Source organism: Bactrocera oleae, chromosome 2 (assembly GCF_042242935.1).
Source record: "Bactrocera oleae isolate idBacOlea1 chromosome 2, idBacOlea1, whole genome shotgun sequence".
Taxonomy (NCBI): domain Eukaryota; kingdom Metazoa; phylum Arthropoda; class Insecta; order Diptera; family Tephritidae; genus Bactrocera; species Bactrocera oleae.
This window is the reverse complement of record NC_091536.1, coordinates 23680649-23703364: the sequence shown is the minus strand read 5'-3', so window position 1 is coordinate 23703364 and position 22716 is coordinate 23680649. Positions and strand designations below refer to the sequence as shown.

The following is a 22716-nucleotide window of genomic DNA, read 5'->3' as shown; positions in this document are numbered from 1 at the left end:
ATAGAGACTCGATCTGAGTAATTTCTTCGGAGATGATGGCATCGTTGCCTTGGATAATAATCCATGCCAAATTTCGTCAAGATATCTCGTCAAATAATAAAGTTTCCCATGCAAGCACTTCATACTGATCGTTTATTTTGTATGGCAGCTATATGCTATAGTGGTCCGATATCGGTTTCCGTTTCGACAAATGAGCAGCTCCTTGTAGAGAAAAGGAGGTGTGCAAAATTTCAGATCGATATATCAAAAACTGAGGGACTAGTTCGCGTATATACAGATGAACTTATAGACAGACGGACATGACTTAATCGACGCAGCTGATCGTTTGTATATATATACTTTATGGAGTCTCTGACATTTTCTTTTGTGTGTTATACATATCGTGGCGAACTTACTATACCCTGTTCAGGGCATAAAAATGAACTGAAACAGTGAGAAAAATAACAGGTCGTAAAAGCTGAAATGTGTGAGAATGTAAACACAAACAAAGGCCTGAACACACGCATACGTATAACGGCAAATGCCATGACATAAATTTTGCTGTGCGAATTTTATTGATAGTGCTTGCAAGCAATAATAAACTCTTGGTTTGGCTTTGGAACCTACGTTTAGATACTTGCTTTGTTGTGTCCATGGTAAGTTGCATGCTCCAGGGTTGACAAACCCAAATAATCCTTTCATTGCCTCAACCAATGGTAAGAAAAAAATTATTGCGCATCCACAAGCAGTGAGTAAATAAAAGTCTTATGAAAAAGGCATCCACTATTTCGTCTTTTATCGCTTACCAGTGATATACTTTGAAACACCCGTTGTTATAGAGTAGTCAGCAACGATAGTTGTATTAGAAACTCTCTTTTTAAGTGCCCTCGATGAAGGTGTAAATGCACGCTTTCAAGTAATACATAAAAATCTTTTACAAGTGTGAGTAAGCGCCCAACAAATGCGACGCGTTCAACAAACATGATTCAATAGCTTTCTTCGCAATAATAAATTTTTCTTTTATGTCAGCAAAACATCAAATTCAGATTTAGATTTTCAATAAATTTTTTCATTCAAAACACAATAAAAGCATTCGATCTCAATGTGATTCATAAAAAATTCAATATTTGACCAATAATTGCAGCGAAGAAAATACTTTGGATCATATATAATAAAACGTGCCAGGTCATTAAGTAATTAGCTTCTGCTGACGTCGCTGCCTCAAAATGCCGGATGTTGTTCACATTGTCATGTATATGGAGGCGCTTATTTTCATATACTACGCAGCGCGTTGCAAGGAGCCGTGGGGGGCGGCTCAGCAAGAAGGCGAAGCCTAGAGTAAGAGAAGCTTTGCAACTCTAACTGTTCAAATGAAAGCGGCTTCAAAGTGACAACAAGCGGATAAACTGAATACATTTAACATATTATTTGACGGCACAACATGACAAAAAATTAATTAGTTTAATAAATCAACGGGTTTGATCACACGTAATGAGCGATTAATTTTTTCGCCAAACTTTTTTCTCTCTTCTGTGTCATAACTGCATGATTTAAAAAGCTAAATGATAAAACAAAAAAATAAAAAAAAATAAACAATTTGCTTTACATTTATTTGTGTGCATGGACATATGCATATGCAAAAAGTAATGAGCTCGTTAATTATTCGGATGACTGTGTAGTAAGTACTTGTTTGTTTGTGCAATAAATTTTGTCGCGCATAATTCTCTTTGATTATGAAAGCCATAATATATGCGGCTTAAACGAAATAACTTTAATGTATTACATATGTAGTTTTACGAATTAATAATTGCATACTTTTATGCGCATAGGTTTTTATTTTTGAATCCGCAATAAAAACTGCATTAAACATCTCGATAATCGCGTTAATTTTCGTATTATTTCATCTATCATATAAATCAAAATGATTAAAATCCTAGAACTACTAATGATATATGGTAAGATTTGAATAACATACAGGTTAGTTGAAAAATTTCTATTTTCTAAAGAAATAGCACTACTTGCACCAACTGGAACGAAAAAAAATTTCTCAGCATAATTTGGAGCGTTCTAAGCAGAATAAAACCGATTTTGATCATCGTTTTATAACTATGGATGAGACTTGGATCCACCACTGTGATGCTTAATTGAAACAAAAACGTTTACAGTGGACTAAAGTTGGTTGTACAGCTCCAAAGCAGGTGAAGTCACAACGATCAGCAAAAAAGGTTATGGCATCAGGTTTTTTGGATGTAAAAGGAATTTTGTTGATTGATTATTTGCAGAAAGGTAAAACAATCAACCCTGCATATAATTGCAGCCTTTAGAGTATTGCAGCCAGCTGGATAAAAAAATTCGTGAGGAAAGATCTTTTCATTTTTCATCAAGACAATGCACCTGCTCACATAGGTGTTTTAACAATGGAAAAATTCAACGAATTAAAGTACGAATAGCTTGAACATCCACCGTGTTCACCAGATTTGGCTTCCAGCGACTACCAGCCCTTCAGAAACCTGAAACAATTCCTTCGTTGAAAGGGGTTTTGGTCGTGTGAAGAAGCTATTACAGCCGTAGACGGATATTTTGTAGAGTTTCCGGAAAGTCATTAGTATAGCGATGGCATAAAATTATTGGATGCTCACTGGCATAAGTGTGTTGTAGATTAAGGAGTTTATATTGAGTAAAAAAATATATTTCGTAACAAAAACAGTATTTTTTTATTTCGAGTACAGAAACTTTTCAAAAAACCTGTATAACTCTACTTATCAATACCAACCTGTATTTACTTAACGACAAAAATTTATATCAAAAATGCCTACCGACTAAGTAAAAAAATATTAAAATTGACGTGGAGTGAATCAAGCTCAAAGCTGCGTTATTGTAGTACATAAAATAACTAATGATTTGGAGGCGAACGTGCGCCGGGTTTACTGAATTTGGTTGCTCTTGACATTCTTCTCTTTTCTTAGTTGGACATTCGTAGATACTGTTATGTGAGCTATTTAGTAGTTTGGTAATATAAAAAATATTTCTATTCTCATTGACTCATTGCTGAAACGTACTTAAATTTTATTTTTTCTTCAAATGTTGTAATTAATGTATAATATATTACAAAAAATCACTTGCAAGTTACGACATTTCCTATTATTATTTCCTTAAAAGAACACTGGATAATTGGAATCAGTCTAGACTAAAGCGCAGCTTAAGCGCACAACTACACCGTCAGGCAAAGCTAACACCTCAATAATGCTTGAACTAATTCTTGTTGTACTGGTATCTTCACATTAGTACACTTAAAAGTAAGCTTAATAATGTCATATGATATGCAAATGATTGCAGGTGTGTCGTGTGTTCTTTTACTCACCTCAAACTTATTACAGCGCATTAATACTGTCTTCAAATAATTATGTGTAAGTAAAGGCGTTGATTTTTTAATTTTAACATATACTTTTTATTTTACAACATTTCTGTGCCATCTCTTCTTCCGCTTAATTTTAAATTTCTATAGCCTAAACAAAAAAGAACCCGAAAAACATTCAAAATTTCAATACAAATAAAAAATATTTATATATTGGTATTTATTTTCACTAACTTAACTAACTAACTTTTGTTGTTTTTTTTGCTTTATTCATCTTATAAATACTTGTAATTCGACACACTGCATGTGGATTTATATGTGACTTACACTAAATTAATTCTAACAATTAGTAATCATCGGCGGAATAGTGTAACTCGAACCATGTTCAGCTACTATTCCTTCCATCCCCGCTCTGGCCTAAGCGGCAATGGACCGCTCTTTAGTCAATGTACCGCAAAGAGTTCAATATTTGGTTCTCTCATTTCTTTGTATCTTATTTACTTAATTTTACCGTTTAGACTCACAACTGTGTTGTAATGAGTGTTTTCAATATCTTACTTTTCTAATCACTCGTGTGGCATATAATATATTTATATTTTGTGCTTTATTTGCATTTTAACGTCTCTCAATTTAGAAGTTGCCTCTCATCTGTCTATTTTCGATAGCTTTGCTTCTTTCTAGGTTTTCTTTTTAACATATATACTTTGAATGGATTTTTGGTTTTGCATTCACATTACATTTAGTATTTTATTTTTAGTTTTAATATTTTTCAACTTGGTAGAGTAAGGTAATTCTCGGGTTACAAGGTTTCACATTTCAAAAATTCTTTACTTTATTGTTTTGGTTTAAGTGGCTATAATTTTACCTACATTCAACATCTGCGTAATATTCTCTTACATGTAAAGGTGTATGTATGTATGTTTATGAGTAGCGTTAATCGCCAAACGGACTGCTTAAATTACACTACACAATTTCTATATACATCTATATATATGTACATATTTATTTACATTTTTCAAAAATATAAGGGGTTAAATGGCTGTTTTTTGAACTTCAGAAAACTACGAGATCTAGGAACTTTAGAGGGAGTTAAAAACATTCCATTGCAAATTCCAATATTAGCATTACTACAGAACATGTTTGGAGGTAAGCACGCATAAACTTTATTTCGAATTAACAAAACTCAATTCGCGTTACTTATGAATGACGATTTCATGTTACCTATGAAGGACGATTTCACTTGGCGAAGTACTAAATTTTACCCAAAATTCATATATCTATCAGTTATATATTGGTATTATTATTAATTAAGCAAAAGCTGCTAAAGGATGAATTCAATCAATTGACGCTCAAAATTCACACGCCGGCCGTAATTAAAATGCAAATATTAACTTATTTTTGTATCCTGCAGGACAATGAAAAATTAATTGAATTATTCTCGTAATTTAAATGTATTCATAAATTTCATGCTCCAGTTATCAGTGGTTGGAGGCATGATACCAAAAACTAAACTCCCCTGTGACATTAAATTCGTGCGAAATATGCCATGCGCTTATTACAAAGGAAGTAATCAAGGAAGTACCAAAAACAAAAACAAATATTTAAAGCAAAATTAAAAATTAAATATTGTCATTGGCAACATTATGGCCTACTTTTATTATTGTGGCATAAAATTTGATGATATTAATAAAATTATATTTCCCTGGAGCGAACAAATTCATATGCATACGATATGCATACAAACAAAATGCCTTTTTGCATAAACGTTTAAAAGAGGCAAGTGTGCGAGCAGCAGCCGCGTTTGTACGTGTTTAAGTCAGATATAAATATCAGCTCGCGCACATTAGGGCTGCCAATTAATTAACCACATCAAGTTTTAGGCATACTACGAGAAATATTCCGTGTAATTTTAACAGTATATTTTAAATGTGTTTATATAACTGTTGGCCCTTCAAATATTTTCGAAAAAATGTAAAAAACTTTAATCCAAACTTCAAGCTTTAGTATTGTAAAAACAAGCAGTAATTTGTACATGACGCCGAGTCAATTATAAGTTGCTTTTCGAAAATACATAGTAAATTACCTTATCGTACACAAAATTGTTTCAGAATTAATTTCCAAACAGCGTGAAACAGCCTCTATCACAAAAACGTGAAATATTTTGTGAACATTTAAATTTAAATTTACAAAGGTCTTTTATGTACGTGTACGTGCATATTCCACTTCATAAACATTCGTGCTAACACTTTTTCTTGTAGATTTTTGTAGTAACTTCATATTTTACGACAAAAATTGTGTGTACATGAAAAATATGGGCACACTTGAAAAACAAGCCCCACTTGTACCTAGCCTCTTTGCCACCTTTTAGAATGCTCACCCAAGCGACAAGGGCGCTGCGTGAAATTATGCCCTAATGTGTTTTTATGAACGGAGCTGCAAAGGACAATTACTTGCATATGGGTGCATAAAAATTTTACTAAATTATTGCCACATGGAATGAGGAAATAAGTGGTGGAAGGTGTGCTTGTATGCGCACGAATTTCATGCATGGCCACGCAAGAGCGCTTAGAGCTGGCGCTGCTTCCGCTTACAAGTACTTGCGCGCTTATGTACACACGCGCATGCATGTGTACGCGCACAGGCACAGGAGCCTATACCAAAATATATGCAGGATATGTGAAAGTGTTTAAGGTGTTTAAGTGTATGCGCGCGTACATTTGTCGATTTGAGTGCCAGTGCGTCGACGCAATGAAACAGAGCAGAAAATTATGCGATTAGAAATAAATATGTGCCTGGTTCTAGGTATTAGCTGGTAAGCCACTGCACTAAAGTAGCTTATAGTACCGGGGAAGCTCTCATGCGCATTGGGATTTGTAATTCATGATTCAAGTGCCCAAAATAATTTGGCTGTCACTTAATAAATGCAAAATTGGTTAAAATTGCTTTTCAATTTAAAAATTTGTTTTTTATTATATTATATTTCCAAGTTTATTTCATTCCCGTCCATTCTATTTTTTAATTTGCTTTGTGTACAACCTACGATACCCAGGGAATGTGTTTTTGTACACATGTATGTATGTAAATGTGCTCATATTAGATAGGCAATGCCGCCCATACAGATTCTGGCGGGTGTACATTTTCCACAAGCACCACTTCAGGCAAAGACAATTCCCATCTTAACTTCTTAATTCTTATAACCGTGCCAAATGGTCCACGATTTGCTATAAATGCACTCCTACTTTATCATATAAGGTAATATTTTAAATTTTTAGGCTACAAAACAAATTAAATAAGTTTTAACATAAAATAAGAAAAAACGTTAAACTCGGCTGCACCGAAGCTAAAATACCCTTCACAGCTGCATTTTTCTAGCATAAATGGGTATAAAAAGTTCTGTATCTTGACTTTGAGCCGTCAGTTTATATAACAGCTATATGCTATATGGGTTCGATCTAAACAGTTTGTTATAGGATTGTAGCGATGCACAGAATAATAATCTATCCAAATTTCTTGAAGATACAAGCACTTGAGTTCGATCGTTCAGCTTGTATGACAGCTATATGTTCTAGTTATCCGATACTAGCAATTTCTTTGGAGATAGCATTATTGTCTAATACATAATCTAATGCAAATTTCATGAAGATATCTCACCGACTAAAAGAGTCATCTTTACAAGCACTTTAGTGGTCCGATATCGGCGATTTCGTTAAACGCGCAGCTTCTTGGTTAGAAAAAGACGTGTGTAAAATTTCTGGTCGTTATATCATAAACTAAGGGACTAATTCGCATATATACAGACGGACAGACAGACAGACATGGCAAAATCGACTCAGCTCGTCACGCTTATCAATAATATATATACTTTGTAGGGTCTTCGACGTTTCCTTTTGTGTGCTACAAACTTCGTGGCAAACCCTTTATACCCTGGGTATAAAAAATAAAATATATAGAGAGGAGTAATGAGCCGCTTAGTCTTTGGCGGTGAAGCAGTTCTGCATTTTTACTATGTTGAAAATGAGTTAGGAAATGTAAGAACGGACAGTGCTCTCTAAAAATAATACGAATTTTTCTTTAAATATTAAAAAGTCCAGCCATAACTGATTAAAATGCTCGTGTAAATATTTAAACCATTTCCCCAAAAGTACTTTTAGATTTTCGTTGCTTGCAATACTGTTTGAAATTTCTGTGCCTAATAGCACTTTATACTCTTTACAAATTTGTAGCGTTTAATTTAATGTTTTTCACCACACACGAGTATAAGCCATATAAATGCTAATCTTTATCATATACATTTATAACGAGTGATTTAATTACAATTATGATCTCATTAGTCGTACAATCAGAAAATGCGTTGTTTACACGAATTATTGTTCTTAAATGCTACGCAGCACAGTCAATACATCAATTATATAGTGTCGCATGCGCTCAATGATTCAGTTATTTTTCATCACCGATTTCTATGCTTGTCTTTTTATATTTGCATTTTATATGCATTTAAAATGTGATTTGGTTAAAATGCTATTTGCGCACTGCACCGAGGCATCATGAAAATGAAATTTGCGTTTAAACCGATCAAATTACAATACAAATGAAGTCGTATTAATGTCTGTCATACGAGTCCACTTCCATGCGCTTCCAGGCAACGCAATCACAATAATTGAATATTAAAATTTATCAGAGAGACTAGCAACTGTTCACCTTTCTGTGCATACTGAGCGATTGGTGAAACAAAAGATTAAAAAAAAAACTAAAACAATAAAAAATACACATGCCTACATATATACAATTACAACTACAATCACTAAATGTGCAAAATCGCAGTCGATACACTCCTCTACATGCCATTGTATCTGTTCATACTCGCTTATTTGCGCGCTTTTGCTCAATTTTGCAATCACCTGAGCAATGAAGCGCTAGCGGCCCACCGCCGCCAATGCCACCACCAGCAGTAGCAATGGTTCTCTAGTGGCCGTCGCACTTGGTGTCTCTGCATTTGCAATTGTTGTTGCTGTAGTTGTGCTTGACGATGCTGCCAGTGACCGCATTGCAGGGCCCACCTGGAGAGCAACCAACCCACAGACACGATGCACCAATTTGTTGTGGTCGCGGCGAGCAGTAGCTGTTGTAGCAAGCGCCAGAACAACGTCACAGGCCACACTGTCTGGCGTTGCAGTAGCCCGGTGACCAGAGGATGTTCACTTGAACACTTTGCTGCTGTTGTTGTTACTTTGGTAAAGCTTGCGGCCAGTGTGGTGAGCGCGCGTCGGGTTATTCGTTGGAGAAAGCCGTGTAGTGTATTGGATAGGCGATTAGCGCTGCTGTTGCCGTGTTGCATGGCGGCCGGGTGTTCACCGTTGATCACGTGCACCACCACCGATGCAGAATCTATACGAAGAGAAGAAAATGCGAGAAATGTATTAGTTGTGACAGACAAACCATTTTGAAATGGCAATGATCTGGTTGTGGTATTTGATTAGTCTGTGTGTTAAAATGATTTGTGAAGAGATTTGAATTAGTGTGGCTCATTGACATTTCACCCACAAATTTAAGAAAAGAGAGAGGTGAGGACTTGCGAGTAAAAAGTATTGCTTCGGAAATATTGAAAATGTTCTTCAATTTGAAAAACAGAAGTAAAAAGGAGAAGCAGCTGAAACAGGGAAGATTTCAAATCTATTTAAAGGCATGGAAAGATGTTGAAGAGACATAAATTCACATTTCTGAGGCAATCTTCAAGAATTTCATCACCAAAAACAGCGCCAACCGATCGGATCTACACCCAAAACGAGACTATATGACCTTTTTAGGTTAAATCTCAAAAAATCGGTTTTATACTAACGGATGTAAAGAGTATTCAGTTCTTTCCACTGCAACTTGAATAAAGAAACGCTACGAATAAATACTGTAATTTACAGCAAAAGCAAATTTATGCTTCGCGCTGTTCAATTGGCCACTACCTATATATGTTCAGGTACAAAATGGTATTCCTTTAAGAGAGAACTTTTAAATTGACAACTCGCTGAGTAAAACAAAGATTTCGCCACTTGACCGCAGCGTCAAAATGACGAGCGCGCATAAAAAGTATACAAAAAGTTTTTAAATTAAATTGTGCCAAAAATGAGCGACAATAAGGCGGCTCGCAGCAGCCTGGGGAATACGAAGATAAACCGAGGGGGAAAAAAAAAGTTTAAGTAAAAGTGGTTACAATGAAAATCCACAAAAAGTAAAACATTGGGAAATATCGGATGGTTGGGGCTGAAGAAATACAGCCGAGAAATCCGACCACAAGTAACCGCGCTGTTCGTATATCAACTCGTAGTATTTCGCGCGCGCGCTTGGTAAGCATAATTCAATTTGTTAAGCCCTTGCGACACCTCGGCATCAATAAACTCGAAGAAAAAATGAAAAATGTGACAAGTGTAAAAAACAAAAAGTTGAAATATTAAATATTTTCGTCCAAGAAAGCCAAGAGAAAATATTATATAAATAAATGTATTGAAGGGAGAAAGTGACAGCCAGCGCGAAGACCGAAGGACGAAACAAGAAACAAAATAAACACGAAATTGAGAAAATAATAAAAAAGAAAGAAAGTGACAGCCAAAGCAAGAACAAAAAACAAAAAATGAACTTAAAAATATCATATCCACCGTTGAGATGCGTAAATATATTTATGTATATACTTGTGTTTGTGGTATATGAAATATTGTGAAAGCGATGAAAAGTTACAAATATTGTCAGCTGTCAAGCCAGAAAATTATGATTTTTCAAGCTTGACCTTGACCGAGCGATAGTGTCTGCGACGTCCACCCATATTCCTTGCCAAGCTAAGAGCGTGTCCATCGTGTATATTGTGTACTCGTATGTATGTCAAAATGTTCACGTTTTCTTAAGAAGTGTATAATGCAAGCCGCATTAAGAAGGTAAAAATTTAGATAAATAATCATGCGATATGAATTAAAGAAGAATAAATAAATAATTCGCCCCCTGACTTTAGTCAACTCAATGGCCTAAAGTCCTTCGGTAATGTTGGGTGAGTAATTGAATTTGTCGTTTTCGGCACTAATGAACTTTGCTTGTCTGTTACTGACCCCGCTGAGATCGCCCACGTAATTCTTGCGTTGATGACTTAGTAACAAATGATAATATTTGTAATTGCTGGGCGCACAGTAAGCGCCGTTGATGATATTTCACTTACTTCGAAAGCAAGTAAGGTAAGAGTGGGTCGCTTGTGCCGCATTTAAAATTTCTTTCCTGGAATAAACACAACTGTTCCCAATCTAAATATCTCTAATTTTAATAAATTTTACTGTTGCGATCAATAATAGTTTAGTTAATGTGATCGACTACAAGAAGCTGTTGCCTCTGCAATTATTCAGCTGAAATTATAAATTGTGTAGGGAGTAGATTTATGCTCTGTCAGGTCTATTGTGTGCAAGTATTTTTGAAAACTTAACCTAAAAGTGCTTCATTCAATATTCCACTGCAAACATCGGAAATTGTACTAATATTCCTTTGAAACCCCACACCGTGTTGGCGCTCTTACTTAGTTCATGCTTGGGCTTCTGTTGACTTCACTCTGCAAAAACCTTTTAATCCAAATGTTCTTGAGACAATAAAACTTTTGACTTAAGCGCAGTTAATGGATTTTCGTGGTAAAACACTTTGTCTTTATTTGGTGTAATTAAGTGTGTGGCGGTATTTATGTGTGAACACAAGCGATTTCATACGAAGTATTCAGATTTGTGCTATATATAGGCACGTACATATATACTATATATTCACACTTGAGTGTAGTGTGCGTTAATTACGGCACCCGTTGTGTGAGCAAAAATAAATGTGACCGTGACGGCTGCCAATTCCACGTTTGCAGCTTGGCTGCTTAGCCTCACTTCACACACGGATTTTGTAGCTCAAACCGGTTTTTGTGAGCGAAGAGACGATGAAGAAAGACGAAGGGACCGTGCCGCTCGTGCTCGGGTGGCACGCTTTGGGTTCTTGTTCGTATCAGTTCGCTGCTACGCAATTCGGCATTCCGTTTCATTATGTAATTATTTTCATGGTTGCAATAGCGCTCGGTTTCAAGTGAATACGAGTATATACCATATATTCGGAAATTTGAATATCGTTATCTAATTTTTGTATGTAATATGCAAATATGCATAGAATAATAGATAGATAAGCAAGATAAAAAAGAATTAAAATATTTAATTAAATTTTTTACAATCTTTAGCAGTATGAAATGTATTGATATATATATATATATATAAATGAATCATAATAAAAATTGAGTTACTTTAACTTTTTTATACTATAGAAAAACTCGACTCAAGTAGCTAGACTCTTTTCGCTTGTGTGAATGCACAGAGCGACATCAAAGGTGAATTTGCCGACAATGAGCGACAAAAGCATCCCCAAATGAGTTACATCTTAACGATATGTCTGTTTTTTGTACCCAATGGAATTGTTTTTTTTTTTTTTTTGTTTTATGATATGTCAAAGTAAAATCTGCCCTGAGAACTGGGAAATATTTACTATGAGGTATTGGGCTTTAAAAATTCTCATTGTTTGAGGATTTTATTTGCTTGTGCTGTTGCTTTTCAAATTATTCTCTATTTGTACTGGAAGAAGCCGATGATACAAGGTAATACGTGTGAGTTTACAGTTACTTAAGTCAGCCCATGTACTGACACATAATAAGTTTTGGATACGTAGGCACCAACCGGCAGCTGTTTCAAAGACTAAGGAAATATTTTCATTTCATTTCATTTCACTCATCAAGTATAACTACAATCTGACTGGAATAGCTAATACAGCACCATCTTCTTGTATACAAATATATATTATATATATAAACCAACCTGTGAAGCTCATTGGTCCGCACAAGAGGGACATTTATTAACAAAATGTGTTTCTCCTTTCCACCTTTTGACAATATATTCGCCAATAAAAGCAACAATAGTAATTTTGTATTGACAAAGACAAAGCGGCTTACTGAATCATGGCAGACTGATAAACTCTTTCAATATCTTTGAAATAAGATCGGCTTTTACAAAGTTGGTGGGCTGTTTACCTTTCACTTACATCCAAGCACATGTGGAAGAACATACATACATACTTCACGTGCCTTTAAAATAACCAATAGCTTATTGGAGCAAATTCCTAACACACCACCAAAGCAGTAGCATGATGTTTGCATAGGCTACTCCCCCTCATACGTAGAATACTTGTACTACTTTACCTAAACAACAATTAACGCCTAGAGGCAGCAGAAATATAATAGACACTTGCTGTAGTATAAAGAGCAGATCTGAGAGTAAACAAATTGGAGCAAAGAAAGAGTAATTTATTAACCAATTTTGCAAATAACAGCTGTGACATCGTTAGATAAACTAATAGAGTTTCAAGTTCTAGGCAATGACATTCGAGTAAACAACAATAGTGTTGCAATGTAAACAAAAGCCAGTATAATTACGAATATAAGCTGAGAAGCAGAAAAAATTCACAAAGAAGGAAGAGAATGACTTTATGAACCCAATAATTCAGTAGTAACCAAACGAAGCAAACATCTATGTATATTATCACAACCTTATATAGGTACAATATACCTCTTATGTTGGAAACAGCCCTTCTGTACTTACCGCACGTATCAAACGAAATTTGTCAAAAGTTATGCACGTAGTGACAACGTAGAATTTAGTTATTCTTGTTTGTTTTCATTTGAACAATGTTGTCATTGCTCAATTTGTTCATGATTTTACACAAATTTAGTTTTTTTGCTATAAGTTTTCATAAAGTATAAGCTCAAACCTAAAATCCAACTATTAAAAATAGTCTTCATATTTATAAATAAATGAATTCGACTGAAAATTTGAGTTAGTTTAAGAATATTTCAAAAATACTCTAGTTTATTTTTTGATTACTACAAAATATCGAGATTGGCAAGCTTGCATTGCAAGGGCACAAATAACTGACTAGTTTCTACGGGAAAAATCCAATTTTCGCGGATAGTTCTGTACTAGCGGACGGTAGAAATGGTGGTGAGTGTTCATTTACGTTGCGTTCTCATAAGATAGGTCGTATCAACAGAGTCGGTCTACGGTTATGCGTCGGTGACTGTTTCCAGCATTATAGCCATGCCTCTTGTTCGACAAGTGTTTGTGTTGTTCATTTCCGCATTCACTATGGCGATTACAAGCACGCAATTAAGTATGCTCCAAATCTAAACGCTTCCAGCAAAAGATAATGAACCACAAAGTTTGGCTTTCACACATCAAAAGAAGAATGCGTGGATTGGAATTGTATCGAAAATATTTGTATTCGGTCGCATTTGATGTGGGTAATGAAGCGACCCGGATTCTTTGTATTGATTGCCACAACCCGTTATTTGTTTATTGTTTTTGCCACTTAATTAGAATGAGAGAGAGAGAGAGAGAGAGTGTGCCGTTGGCTAAATAATTGGTTTATCCAGCAGTTGGGGGTTTGACGAAGACAATTCATTTGTAGTACTTTATTCGGGTTTTCTTTTTCATTTAGAGATAATTAATTATATTTGCTTTATTGCATAATTTAATCTTATTTTTAACTACAGGAAACTCTGTAAGCTTAAGATATTGAGTTCATCTTCGATTTATCGAATAGTCTTATAAAAACGTCCCAAGCTTCCTCTAAAAAATTGCAGAATTTTGCACCACGCTGAGATGTCGGTTATCAGATTTCGGTCAGAAATAAACCACTTTCATTCTAGCGCAGAATAGACGCATAACTGTGTAAAGAAAATTTGTAGTTTAATTCCCCAATTCTGAACGAACTCTGCTTGATGTGGGCATTAAGGCCTATTTTTCTGGATTTTGCTGAACTTGTTTGATGTTGCAGTGGTTTTATTATGTTATTAAAGATAATTTAACGGTTTTTGTTGCAAGTGTGCGTTTCACTATATCGCCAAAACACGCTATCATAATGTACTCGTGGCATACTCGCTAAGCTATTATACACATTTACGTGCGAGTATAGCACCAATGATAATTTGATATTTTGAGCGTCATAAAAATCATAACATGCAAGAGTGCTGGTGCAACACGTACATGCCACAAACTTAATCTACGAGTTTAAAAAATGACAGCGTAGAGCTGCGGCTTGAAACACAAGCCAGCTAATACTTGTACATTGGCATACAAAGGTGTACCTATCGCAGTGATGTGGCATTTTTGGGGCACACCGCATCGCAGCGAAGCACCGCCTACTTCGCAGCGGGGTGAAAACGGTTGTGTTGTAGAAGGATTAAAAGATGCTCGCTTGGTTTTGTTGAGTTCTTTAGTTATGTGTGTGTGCGAGTGTGCATGTGACCTTACCTGAACTGCTCGGCGAGCATGTATAATTTCCAGAATCGGCTGGCGTTGCCTTGGCTATCAATAATTTACTGGTCCGTGTCGAACGTTCCGTTATGACGTTGATGCCGCCACGTTGTGAATAATTCATCACGCGTTTACCCTTATACCAATATATGAAGGATGGCGGTATGGGCGATTGCATGGCGAGACAGGTGAGATTTATGTCACTGCCGCTTTTGATGAAAAGTTCCGCATTGCCAAGAATTTTTGCTCGAGATACTGTAAGAAAATAAAAGGTGAAAGCACCGTCAGGAAATTAAAAGTAAACACATAGTTACGCACATATATACATGTATGAGAAGCAGTTGGATAAAAAATCAGCCACGAAAGTTCTTCAACTTTTTGGCGAAACGGTAGCATCTACACAAAAAAACAAAAACTCTGCGCTATTGCACTTAAATGAGGGGTTGAGAAGGACTTTATTGCTGTCTATAATAGCCTTGCAGCTCGTTCTCTAAATTAGGTGTTTCGACTATATTTTGTTTAAGTGTTTATTTAGCTACTTGAAGGACAGGAGTACATGACATGTAAAGTTTTAAAATTATAGACATTCCAGCATTTTATTTTTTTAATAATTATACAGCATTGAAATATTTCTTATTTTTATTTGAATTTCGCAAATTAAAAGATACAAAAGCCATTTAATTTATTCACAAATATAATTTGGTTAGTCAGCAATAGCGCAACCACCTGTGTAGTAAGTGATGCAAATACTTATATATATCCACCAGTTACGTACATCTACACGTTTAAATCTATTCATTACTCACCTACGACATTCAGTCGAAATCCTTGACTTATCTTCGGCTCAGTGGACACTTGACACTCATATGTGCCAGAATCTCTTGGCTGCGGCGACGATATTCTCAATGTCCACTCATCGGAACCCTCGGTGTGCAGCGATTGGAATCGTTGGTCATTTGTGTAGGTGAGTATGCCGACGGTGAGTATATGCAGGTCACGTTTACGTATCCAGGACACCTGCAAAGAAAGCAAACAATTGCTGCTTAGAACTACTTGAGAAATTCAGCGTTCAACTAAAACACATTTAATGGTTTGAATTGAAGACACTCGTTTATGATTGCTAAGCACTTAAACCAGTGCGATGAAGGAGCGATATTGCAAATACTTTCAGACATTTAACAACTAATCTCTTATGGAAAAGTCAAACAAAAAACAAACATGCTTTATTTCAGTGCAATGACATGTTTTAGCATTCATTGTGTTTAATCAAAAGTCACCCAAACTTAAAAAAAAAAAAATCAGTTATATAGAAATATAACAATAAAATTAATAATAATATTAAATAATTATAAAAATATGGAACTATTACTAAATTGAAAACTTTCGTAGTTCAGCCTGTTGGCATAATCCTGTTTATAAACCTTTCCATGCATATTTCTTTGTTTTTCTGCCCACAATATACGAGCACGCGTATATTCTACAATTCGTAAAGGGTTATATCCACTTGTAATTTTCAAAAAATCGATTATTTGCATTTTTCGAATGTACATATATTTGAAAATATTCTCCGAAAATTTCAAGACAAATAGCTTTGGAGATATAAACGTATTTGTTAGAATTTTTTAACTTAGTGTATTGAGCACCCCAAATTCTAAATGCGTTTTTCGCGAAACGCTGTTTTCGTGGTCGGTGAGAAAAATGTCTCTGAAACGGCTGAACATTCTTAAATATATCTTTCAGGCAATGATCGAAGAAATAAGATGTTTGACAATAGTTTCGATTTTTAAGCCACTTTGAATTAAAATTTTTTCACAAAAATTGTTTTTTTTTTAGTTTGGGCAGCCGCCATTTACTCAAAAATTAAAGCTTTCACGATTTATTGGATCATTACCTGTATTCATCTATTGTAATACTAAATTTCATTGGTTTTGGTTACAGGTAATTTGACGGCGAAATATCTTCCTCACCGCCAGACACCTTTTTCTGGAGGCCCTCTGAAGATCGGCTATAGAAACAAGGGGATCCAAAACCTTAAAAATTAACCGCTAATTCTAAAAGAACATTAAGTTCTCTTTATGTTAATTTTTTTAAGTCGTTAAATAAATAAATTGCCTTCGGGAATATGTATAAAAAAGCTGCACATTTCTTATTTTAGATGTTCGCGTATATAACATTTTGTGTTCTCCTTCTAAATTATAGTATTAATAACTGTTGAATGTCTGTAGTTCAATTTAGCAAATATAAAATTTCTAAATTCGATTAGCTGCGCTTAACATGATAGTGATATTTTATGTTCATGACCAAACCTACGCCAAAGGTTTCGAAAATTAGTTTATAGACGTATATATGGCTGATAAATTAGTATTGTTTTAAAAAACAAAAAATTATCTTTAACTGTTTGCTCGTGTAAGCGCTTAAATATTTGAGCACATGCTGCCAAGCTCAATCCCTTAATTGCTTTGCGGCTCACGTTCAAAATGTCATTATCTATTAATGCCTATAACGGCCAACCTAGTAGCCTACGCTACTCAAGCCAGCAGCTCACATGCACTTATTTATGTGTCTAATTTTGTACAAATCCCAGTAACAAAGTGTGCGGAAAGCAAATACAAGCCTGACTCATTGACTTCGATACAAAAATTAACTAGCCGAAAGCGCCCGATTGTACACTACAGTTAAGAATCGATGAAACAAACATTACTGAATTTAAGTAGTATATACTAGACAATATATGTTGGAAGCTATCTGTGATTAATCACATTTTTATTAAATTCTCTGCTGGGTATAAGTTGTGGCTTTACAGTCTACACTGGAGCGTGTGTGTTTGTGTGCTTTTATGTGAGCGCTTGTTTAGTGGCTGACCCTTCACATGCCATGCATATTTTAAGCCTTCAATGCGCTTATGCAAATTTTATGGGCCGATAGTGTAACACTTCAATAACGCTGCCTTTTTTTATTTTTCCTTTCATATTTATTTTCATCTCGCTTCCTCTACGAAATTGCTGCAGCAGTGTGATATTATGTGTGATGCCACCTCTCTTTTCTGTATTATGCAGCAGCATTTATTGGTTTTAATGGCGAATTGGTTGTCATAAAATATTACCTAAAGCATAAAGGTGCAACCTTTCCAGCAGCGCACGTGGCACATACACAGGCATAATCTTTTGTGTGTGGACTACCAGTGTTGTATACTAAAAAAAGTATATGAATGCTCCCTTCCTCTGCGCTATGAGTTTAAAACCTATTGCTTCTTTTTTCATTTCGAACATTTTTTATGTCTTCGGAGTTCGGTAATAACTTAACCCCCGTTCTAACATGGTAACCTCCATTGTGGCAGGGCATTGTGCCGGCGAAATTATGCGGCGCTAGCAGCAAATTGAGCATCTGAACACATGCGCTTAAATCTACAGGATAATAGGTCTCTCTCTGTGTGTGTGTGCTCCCGAAGTGAAGCACATATATTGACGACAGTGTAAGGCAGCTCATCGATAAGTAAGTTATGTAAACTTTCCTTACAAAAGGTATTTCATACTTGAACTGTTTGGCAATAAGAAATTCTGCTCGCTTTGCATAAATTGATGTGCCATTAATAAAGAACTTTTATGAGTTCGCAATCCAAAAGAGATAAAACCAAACTGCCAACACTAAAGAATTTTAATTTCATTTTCACATGATTTCGTTATGACTTGGTAGTACGTAAACGACCATTTCACGACCTGCACTGAACTGGCTAGAATTTTCAACGATTAAAGTGATAATTGGGAGCTAATAAATTTATAAAAATGTCTGTACTATTGAGTTTTTCAATAGGGATGATATGATTTCTAAGTGTCGTTTCGGCCATTTTTAGTATGCTATGATCTGCAATTTTTTTTTTCATTGTATTCAGTAATCATTACAATTTCATAATGGAAAGATATAACAATATTTACAAAACAACGTTTACAAATTAGAAAATTTTATTATCAAAATAATGGTTCTCCGATTGCAAATTTTCGTGCGCTTTTGCCATCTCCGATGAGGCTTACTTTCATCTGAGTGGTGCGGTAAATAAACTGTCGATTCTGGTGCGAAGAAAAGCCACAAATTGTGCATGAACAACCATTACATTCACCTATAACAGTTTGGTGGGGTTTTTAGTCTGTTGGAATCATCGGTCCGTACTTCTTTCGAAATGATTCGTTACTGTCAATGGAGAGCGGTATAGTTCGTTGACTACCAACTTTTTATGGCCGCAATTTGAAGTAGTTGATCTTGACAACACCTGGTTCCAACGAGACAGGGCTACGTGCCATGCAGCACGTGCAACAACCGATTTATTGCGAGAAAAGTTTGGAGATTCGAGTATTTCAAGAAATTGTGACAATGAGTGGCTTCCAAAAAGTTGTGCTTTAACACCATTAGACTAATTATTGTAGAATTATTTGAATTCATTGGTCTTTAGCAATAAACCAGACTCTCTTCGAGCTTCAGAAGTCAATGTGGAACGTGCTATTCACGAATATTCCACTAAAAATGGTGGAAATGGGAGAACGAATATGAAAAACTCTGCACTTTATGACTTTATACAGAATATATCGATTAATTAGTGAGATAACTGAATAAATGAACATATTTTTCTGTTAGTAATGTGTTGATGTGTTTTATAACGTATGTATTGGTCAAGATGTAAAATATTTTAGAGTCACCTGCTGTGCTATCGCGGCACAAACAAAGAGTATATATCGTAAATTGATTATTTATGGGATATTTAAAAATACAATAAATCTGAGTCAGCCTTGGGTTATCTATTATCTCATTGCTGATAATTGTTGTTGCGAAATCAGTGCTTTAATATTTATATTCACAATCATATGTAAATCAACCATTGCTATGGATTGCACTTATTAAAATAAATTTTAACACATATCCGTCTGTCTGTCAGAGTACTTTATCGGGCGTTTGCAAGTAAGTGCACAAATGAGGACACAGAGGGAAGTGTGAACATTCTATAAAAATTTCTTAGTCTGCACACAGCGAAAATACAATGTAGGTATATAGCAAAATGCTGTTGTTGCGCTAAATTATTAGTTTATATTAAGTCTTTTTCTATTATGTGCCAAGGTGAATGCGAAACCGCAGACAGATAAAAGTAATAAGTTTATTCACAACCACTTGCACAAACACAAATACCACTTTACATTTATATCTACATATGTGTGTGTGTGGTTTGAAGTACTGGCGGGTGCTTGTGCAAGCAGCAGCTGAGGCTTCATAAGCCTGCTATTGTGAGCGCTTTAGGTATGCCAGTACAAGTGCTTATATATACATATATACACGCGCGTATTTAAGCGAAAGCCTGAAGCAAATACCGCAGGGGATACTTTTGGTTTGTTTTCTTCTTTACTCGTATTTATTTGTGTTTCGTTTTCACTGCACTCTATTGTGTAGTGCCGACAAAATTTAAAGATAACAATAAAATGTGGTTTTGCCTTTGTTGGTTGTTGCTTGTGCGTGCCTTGGCGATTGTGATGTTGCCACAGTTTTCCGACAGCGCGTAAGATAATGCGCGGCAATGCTCTTATGTGCCTGCAGCGTGCATTTACAGATAGACAATTATGTTGGCGGCCACAATATATGGAAATAAACATCTACGTGCATTTTCGTGTGGCTTAATTCTTTTGTGTTTCATTACTTCCTCTTGATCACTTCCTTACGCATTGTTTTCATTGTGCTTTATTCTCTTGCTTGAATTTTTTTTTCTCTTATCTACTTCGCAGTTGGTGTTTTGCAAATTACGTGCGAATGGTGCAATTACATAATATTGTGGAGAGACTTTACCTTGAATTTTAAAAATAGTGCCGTTGTACAATTTTATACAACTTAGTGAATGAAAAATGCTTAAGTCTATGTGCATATGTATTTATATAGATTCACCCCGAAGTGATTGCAAAGGAAACTATCTTTTATTGTAATTTCTGGAAAGCTCTTTTATAAGTCTAAAGGTAGATACTATGCCTTGAGCTATTATAAAGCTATTTATACTTAATCCTAAAAGTAACGGCAACTTACCGCTCTATCTCCTAAATTGCGTACGCGACAGTGCAACAGCGCTGCCTGGCCCACTGTCGCTGTCACTTCACGTCTCGATGAGTTGTCAAAGTAGGGCTGAGAATAGGGAGTTTCCCAATAGTGCGGCGGCACATCTCCACATATTGTTTTGGTCTCTGTAAATTGAAAAGCGCATTTGTTGTTTTAGGTGGAAACATGATTTCTTTTTAATGAATAGAAAAAATAAAAAATGTTGTGTGAAACTTATTGTGAATACAGTTACAATTTATTTTTTGTCCTTATACACCTGATACAAAACAAAAATCAGCAATTTTTTTTTTTGTTACTTAAAAATTTTATGAAAATATAAAAAGTGCTTCCCGCGTAACATAACAATAAACAAAGTAGCGGTAATTGTACATTATAAATATATTGCGTGTGTAAAAATTATATTTTATTATAAACAATTCGCTTAAAAGTACAAAACTTCTGCTGGCTTATTGATGCTCTTTTCGAACGAGTGAACACAAGTAATCCATGGAAATTATTAAAATAATTCATGATTTTGTTTTACTGTTGAAGTGACTCTTTCTGCTATTTATATATGTTGAAAATGTTTACCTTGCCAAAACTCCACATCGAACAGCCTACCCGACGGCAATCATTTTCATACAGCCGATGCTCTTTTCAAGTTATGTTCGTATATGCACCGTAGCAAAACCACAACCCTCGTGCTTTTATTACATCGACACCAACAGCCGACTAAAGCTCCGATTAAAGGCAACCAAGGAAGTGAAAAGAACGCAAATTATTCCTGAATTGCATGTAATCTGAAATCTTGAAATGCGATGTGCAGCCATAAGGTCGGAAAGATCCGTCTAGCATTACACTGTTAGCATTCGGCCTACGAGATGTTGAAATAGTCCGCGACCAGTGACGCCCTTGAGATGAGCACAAACCAAGCTTGTTTGCTTGAACTATTTTTAACTCAGAATACATCGAAACCTTTGCGAATTTAAAATTGTGTAACAGACAGCGTAGATGCAAAGCTTTTACTTACACAAGAAATGATTTGTAATTTGTACAGATTTCAAATATTATCTTGCATTCTTTAGTATTCCGGTCCAATCCTACTTATCAAGTTCTTCATCATCACCATCAAAATGTCACACCTGGCGTATCTGTAAACCTTGCTATTAAAAAATAATTAATTTACGCTCCAACAGCTCACCCTCCAGGTCCTTTATTATCAGCACATACTTATAGAGAAGCAGCACGTAACGGTGCACCTTTTCATGTCATCAAGTCTCATAATCGTCAAGCAGCTTTCCCAACTCTCCAAAAATTTACACACGAACGCATATCTGGATGTTCATGCTAGTATTGCTATGGCAAGTTCATACCTACATATATATACATATATCCACTTGGAATCATCGCAAAGCAGTTAAGTTTTATTCACAACGAAATTCTACTATGAAGCAGTGTTGGGGCTTAATTCAAAGTATTTTATGGGTTTTGTCGACGGTTTGCATATGAGAATTTAAGTTGGCTTGGCTTTATAGGCATTAAAGATGTCGTTCAAAACATTTGTTGTTGTGTTTTTTGCAAATAAAAAGCTCAAAATGGTGTTTCGAGGATAATTTTATGCAGTGTAAATTGAATTTGTTCCACGCATGGCAGACTACGCTGTTAGCATGCGTGCGTGTACGCCGCCAATGTTACGTATACGCAGTGTGTGCCTTAAGGCCTATTCATAGGAAGGAAGGTAGAGAAGTATGCCAATTAATTGAATAGGAAATATTACAATCACTCAATATCTGATGACTACAAACTGATTCGGTGTGTACTTAACTTTGATTCCATCAGTACTAGGCTAACGGTAATATATAGGCTAAAATTCTTATTAATCAAAACCAGCTCTTTTTATAAGGCCACTTGACTAAAATTCCAAAGGAATAAGCTATGGTCTGCTGATGTAAACCAAGCAGATTAAGCGAATTG

At 35.4% G+C, this 22716-nt stretch overlaps 1 protein-coding gene across 3 annotated transcripts in view; it reads right to left on the bottom strand.

Moving 5' to 3' along the window:
- Window positions 1-3409: 3409 nt before the first annotated feature.
- Window positions 3410-22716, bottom strand: part of dpr4 (defective proboscis extension response 4) — a 49822-nt gene continuing 30515 nt past the window's right edge. For all 3 annotated transcript variants that reach the window (XM_036377335.2, XM_036377334.2, XM_036377336.2), the window contains exons 3-6: window positions 20734-20888; window positions 15489-15699; window positions 14680-14937; window positions 3410-8719 (exon numbers count right to left, since the gene is read on the bottom strand). In XM_036377335.2, the coding sequence (XP_036233228.1) occupies window positions 8229-8719; window positions 14680-14937; window positions 15489-15699; window positions 20734-20888 (1115 nt within the window). In that variant the 3' untranslated portion in view covers window positions 3410-8228. The remainder of the gene's footprint in view (window positions 8720-14679; window positions 14938-15488; window positions 15700-20733; window positions 20889-22716) is intronic.